The sequence below is a fragment of the Octodon degus genome, unplaced genomic scaffold (assembly GCF_000260255.1).
Source record: "Octodon degus isolate 3935 unplaced genomic scaffold, OctDeg1.0 scaffold00089, whole genome shotgun sequence".
NCBI classification, from domain to species: Eukaryota; Metazoa; Chordata; class Mammalia; order Rodentia; family Octodontidae; genus Octodon; species Octodon degus.
The window spans coordinates 10,533,592-10,538,152 of record NW_004524665.1 but is presented as its reverse complement, the minus strand read 5'-3'; the positions used below and the strand labels follow the sequence as shown (position 1 = coordinate 10,538,152).

At 48.0% G+C, this 4,561-nt stretch overlaps 1 protein-coding gene across 2 annotated transcripts in view; it reads left to right on the top strand.

The window, feature by feature from the left end:
• Positions 1-4,150, top strand: part of Thap4 (THAP domain containing 4) — a 25,907-nt gene extending 21,757 nt beyond the window's left edge. For both annotated transcript variants that reach the window (XM_004637374.2, XM_023722049.1), the window contains one exon: positions 3,880-4,150. In XM_004637374.2, coding sequence (XP_004637431.1) covers positions 3,880-3,999 — 120 coding nt within the window. In that variant the 3' untranslated portion in view covers positions 4,000-4,150. The remainder of the gene's footprint in view (positions 1-3,879) is intronic.
• The last annotated feature ends 411 nt before the right edge of the window (positions 4,151-4,561 follow it).

Genomic DNA, 4,561 nt, shown 5'->3' with positions numbered 1-4,561 from the left:
GGCCAGCTCAGCCCACCAGGGGGCGGGGCTGGCTGGCATGTGGTGCTGGGGATCGAACCGCGGTCCCTGATGCTTTGCCAAGCTTGTTCCAAATAGGTGCTTTAGACCACTGAGCCATCTCTCCAGCCCCTGTTTCCCTTTTTTGTGTGCTGCGCATGGAACCCTAGGCCCTGTACTTGCTAGGTAAGCACTCCACCACTGAGCTACACACACAGCCCATATTTTGAGACAGAATCTTGCTGAGTTGCGTAGGCTGAACTCAAACTCCTGTTCTTCCCGCCGAAACCTCAGAAGTAATAGGGTAACGTGCCACCAGGTGGGTTCAGCTGTACTGGAACCTGATTTGGAGAGGGTTTATTCTGCATATCTGCCAGCTACTCTCCTTGCTCTGTGCACCTGATACCAGAGTGCTACTGGGGTATTTTCATGATTATCACTGAGTTACTGATTTGGGGGAGCTTCTCACTGCCCCAGCTGTCAGCCTACACCTGCTCTGTGCTGACCATTATCTCCTGTGTGGCTCCATCCATGGTGGGCTCTGTCTCACAAATGCAGAGCTTGTCTGTGCCATCTCAGGAGTTTCCTTGTGTTTCTCTGAACCAAGTGCCATGCAGGAAGGTGTTTACTCCACAGGTGATAGAAACCATTCTGTTACTTCCTTGTGCTCTTGCAGCTGTCCTTTAGTCTCAGTGATGGTCTTGCCTCATGCCGCGCCTGGCACTAGCCTTTCCCACCCCATGACCAGCAGCACTCATGCAGCCCCATCCATCTGTGCGAGCACCAAGCTGTTTCTCCTTCTGTGTGACCTGCTTCTGCCCAGTAACTCATTGCTTAAATTCACATAGCTTTCTATTCCGCATTTTTATCTAGGAAAGTCCCCTATATTCTCTTCTCCACATTTTACTTCTTATTCATAAACATCATCTCTCAAGATGAACTTTTGGGTTGGGGGTAGGCCCACGTATGCTGGGAAATGCATACCACTGAGCTGCAGCCCAGATATGTGATCTCAAATGAGCTTCTCAGGGCCCCTAAATATACATTGGACTGTGTTGAACATGTAAGTTAAAGAAGTGGCATCTTTCCCTCTGCAGCAGGAGGCCACAGCATGGCAGTACAGTACAGCAGTTCCTGGTCTTGAACAGATTTCAATATCGATCAAAACTCCCATTTCTTTCTTCTTATCTATTTGTGGTACTGGAGATAGAACCCAGGACTTCACTCATGTTGGACAAGTGCTTATCACTGAGCTCTGCCCCCAACCTAAAAGCTTTATGTTTTTAAAAAAATTTATTTATGTATTTCTTTATTTTTTGTTTTTTAAAAAATTTATGTATTTATTTGATACAGAGTCGCACTATGCAGTTCCGACTCATAATGATCCTCCTGTTGCAGCCTCCCCAGCGCTGGGGTTTCCTGAGACTTTCTGTGTGTGGTGAGGCCCCAGGTTCCAGGTGGCTCCCTTCCTGCCACCCACCATATGGCATTAAACCTGTCCTATTGCCTCTTCCCTGCCCATCCCTGAGCCCTCCGCCACCACTGTCTGCAGTCACCTCGGCAGGTGAGAATAGGCCCCCAAGTCTCACCTGGGTTCACCTTAGTCTTCCCTCACTGTTGTAGTCAGGGTTTATAAGGGAAAAGATTTAATACAGGACACATAATTTATATGATTATTTTATAATACTCACCCAAAAGTCAAATGCAAAAGACTGCAGGAAATCTGTCCACACAGTAGAGACCCAAAGAATCCAGCTGAGCAGCCTGGATCCTATGCCAGTGCCCTCCACAGGTCCAGGTAGAGGCCTAGAGCCTACAACCATGTCTCATCCAAGTCTGTCTCAAGGATCTGCACTGGAAAGGCCCAAAGGTCAGTGGTGGAAGCTAGAAAGTCTGCCAGCAGGCTGAGAATCTGCACTGCAGCCAGGAAGTGATGCTCAAAGTAAGGACCACAGCTCCCCCAAAAGTACAAAGCCAAAGTACCTCAGCAACAGTGAGGACCTGAGCTCTTCTGATAATAGTCAAGTTGGTATCAGGAAAACTAGTGTGGGGAGCTTCTCCAAGAGAACCAACAGCACCATCTTCCCCTCCAGTTCTTTTTTAGGCTGTTGGCAATAGTCCTTAGGTGGCCTTCTACACCCAGCACGGTGTTGACGCAGCTCAGCTGGGTGTGACAAGTTCGCCACACTCACAGACGTCTGTTGTCTGCCGTCCAGGACAGCTCAGCTCATTCTCTTGTTTCTTTTCTTGCTCAGTGGGCCAGTCAGGCCCCTGGCACGGAGGTACTTGGTGAACAGGCAGACTGGGTTTCCCTCTGTGTCTCAGGGAAAGGCTTTCAGTCTCTTGCTGTGAAGTTGTGAGTGCTCTTTGTCCTGTTTTTATTGTTTTAATTTTTATTAGTAGATATCACAGTACATAGTGATTGCATTCTCCGGGGAGATGGTGCACATACAGAACGCATCCCTTTCCCACAGCCCCTTACTCCCTTTTCCTGCGGACACCTCTGATCCCAGCCCTGGGCACCATCTCCTCTCACCCACTCAGCACATCCTCAGGGCCAACAGTGTTCTCAGCTGTGTCACCTCCACTCCCTTCTTGGAGGCTTTGATCCTGGTGGCCTTGGTGGTTACATGTGCTTTTCTTTTCTGTTTAGTTTTAATTTTAAAGTGAAAACAATAGACAGTGATACAGAATTTCAAAACATAGGAAATTAACAATGGTTAATGTATTGCATTTTATCTTTAAAGTAGCTACTCAGATTACAAAATATAGGCATGCAGGGCTGGTGAGATGGCTCAGTGGTCTAAAGCACCTACTTAGAACAAGCTTAGCAAAGCACAGGGACCACGGTTCAATCCCCCAGCACCACATACCAGCCAGGCCCGCCCCCTGGTGGGCTGAGTTGGCCACACACACACACAAATAAATAAAATTAAAAGCAACCTTTAAAAAAAAAAAAAAGCAAAATATAGGCATGCAAAGTTGATCAAACAATGTAAGCACAAACTCTTCCCTTCAGTGGACTAAAAGAAATTAGTACTATAATTAGCTTATCTTAGCTATCTTGTGTGTTTGTTTTTGAGAACAATCTCAGTATGTAATCCAGGCTGGCCTCAAATTCTTGGTGATCTTTCTGCTTCAGCCTCCTGAGTGTTAGGAGTACAGAGATGTGCCACCACGTCCAGCACCTATGGTGCTTTTTAGTACAGGTTTAAAAACGTCTGAACTCTTCTAATGGAGCACAGTGAAGCATATCTGTAATCTCAGCCAGTCAGGAGGTTGAGACAGGAGGATCACAAGGTTAAGGCCAACCTGGGCAACTTAGCAAGTCCCTCTCTCAAAAGACAAAAAGGGGCCAGGATTGTCACGCAGCACAAGACCCTGGGTTCTGTCCCCAGTACTACAGAAAAGGAAACTGACTTTTGTGGCTTTCCTGTGGGAGATGGGAGGTGGCGACAGAGCTAGCACCTGCGCACACCTGGAGCGCTGGAGCTCTGCTGCGTTTCTTACAGCGGTGGAAGGGGCACATGTGCTTGGACTCACACAGAAGTGGCCCTGGGCCTTTTTCTGATAGCTCAGTGTCCCCAGGGCACTGGAACAGGACTGCCCAGTCCAGGCTGAGGTGAGGTTCTCACAGCAAGAGAACCAAATTGCACTATTCGGCAGAAGCATCCAGATCTTTGATGGACCAAATTATGTCTACCTGGATGGCCAGCAGTCCCACGCCCTGATCCTTGCCTGCCCCAGGTGGTGCCTGCTCAGGGTCTGTCACCTGCTGTGGGGATGCTGGCAGGTTCCTAGGCCTGGGACAGGTGGATGCGCCAGCCTGTGTTGAATGATTTGGAGAGAAAACTAAGGTATTGTATTTTGTTCTCCACTCAGATCACCCGAAAATTCCGGCTGAATTCTGAAGGCAAACTTGAACAGACAGTCTCCATGGCAACCACTACACAGCCAATGACTCAGCATCTTCGCGTTACCTATAAGAAGGTGACCCCCTGACTCAGAGCAGGCTGCAGCGCCTGCAGGCCCTGAGGCCATCACACAAGCTGATGCCATGCTACAGATGATGGAGTGGCCTAGCAGTCGCTGTCACGCATAGAGAAACCAAATAAAAGGCCTTTATTTTTATGGCTGAGGGTTTTGGATATTATCCCTGTGCAGGTTGTATATTTTTTCATCTGCTGCTAAGGGCTTATTTTCCCTAAGAAATTGAGGGATGTTTCCCCCCTCTTCTATAGTTTTAACAAGATCTAAACCACATGTGAATCTTCAGTAGATTAGTCAACAAGTTGAAGACAAAAGGTGGAACCAAAAGGGTTGCCATGCTGGATGTGGTGATGTGTACGGGCAGCCCTAGCCCTTGGGAGACTGAAGCATGAGATTGCTTGAGCCCTCGCGGTCAACCCCAGCTTGGGCAACGCAGCAAGATCCTGTCTCAAAACAAAACAAAGAACATAAAAAAAGAGTTGCTGTTATTTTTCATCAATTTTTAGACAGAGTCCAAGGCCTATTCCCTGCGAGCAGGGCATTTCTGAGAGATTGCCCTGCATGGTTTTTGAAT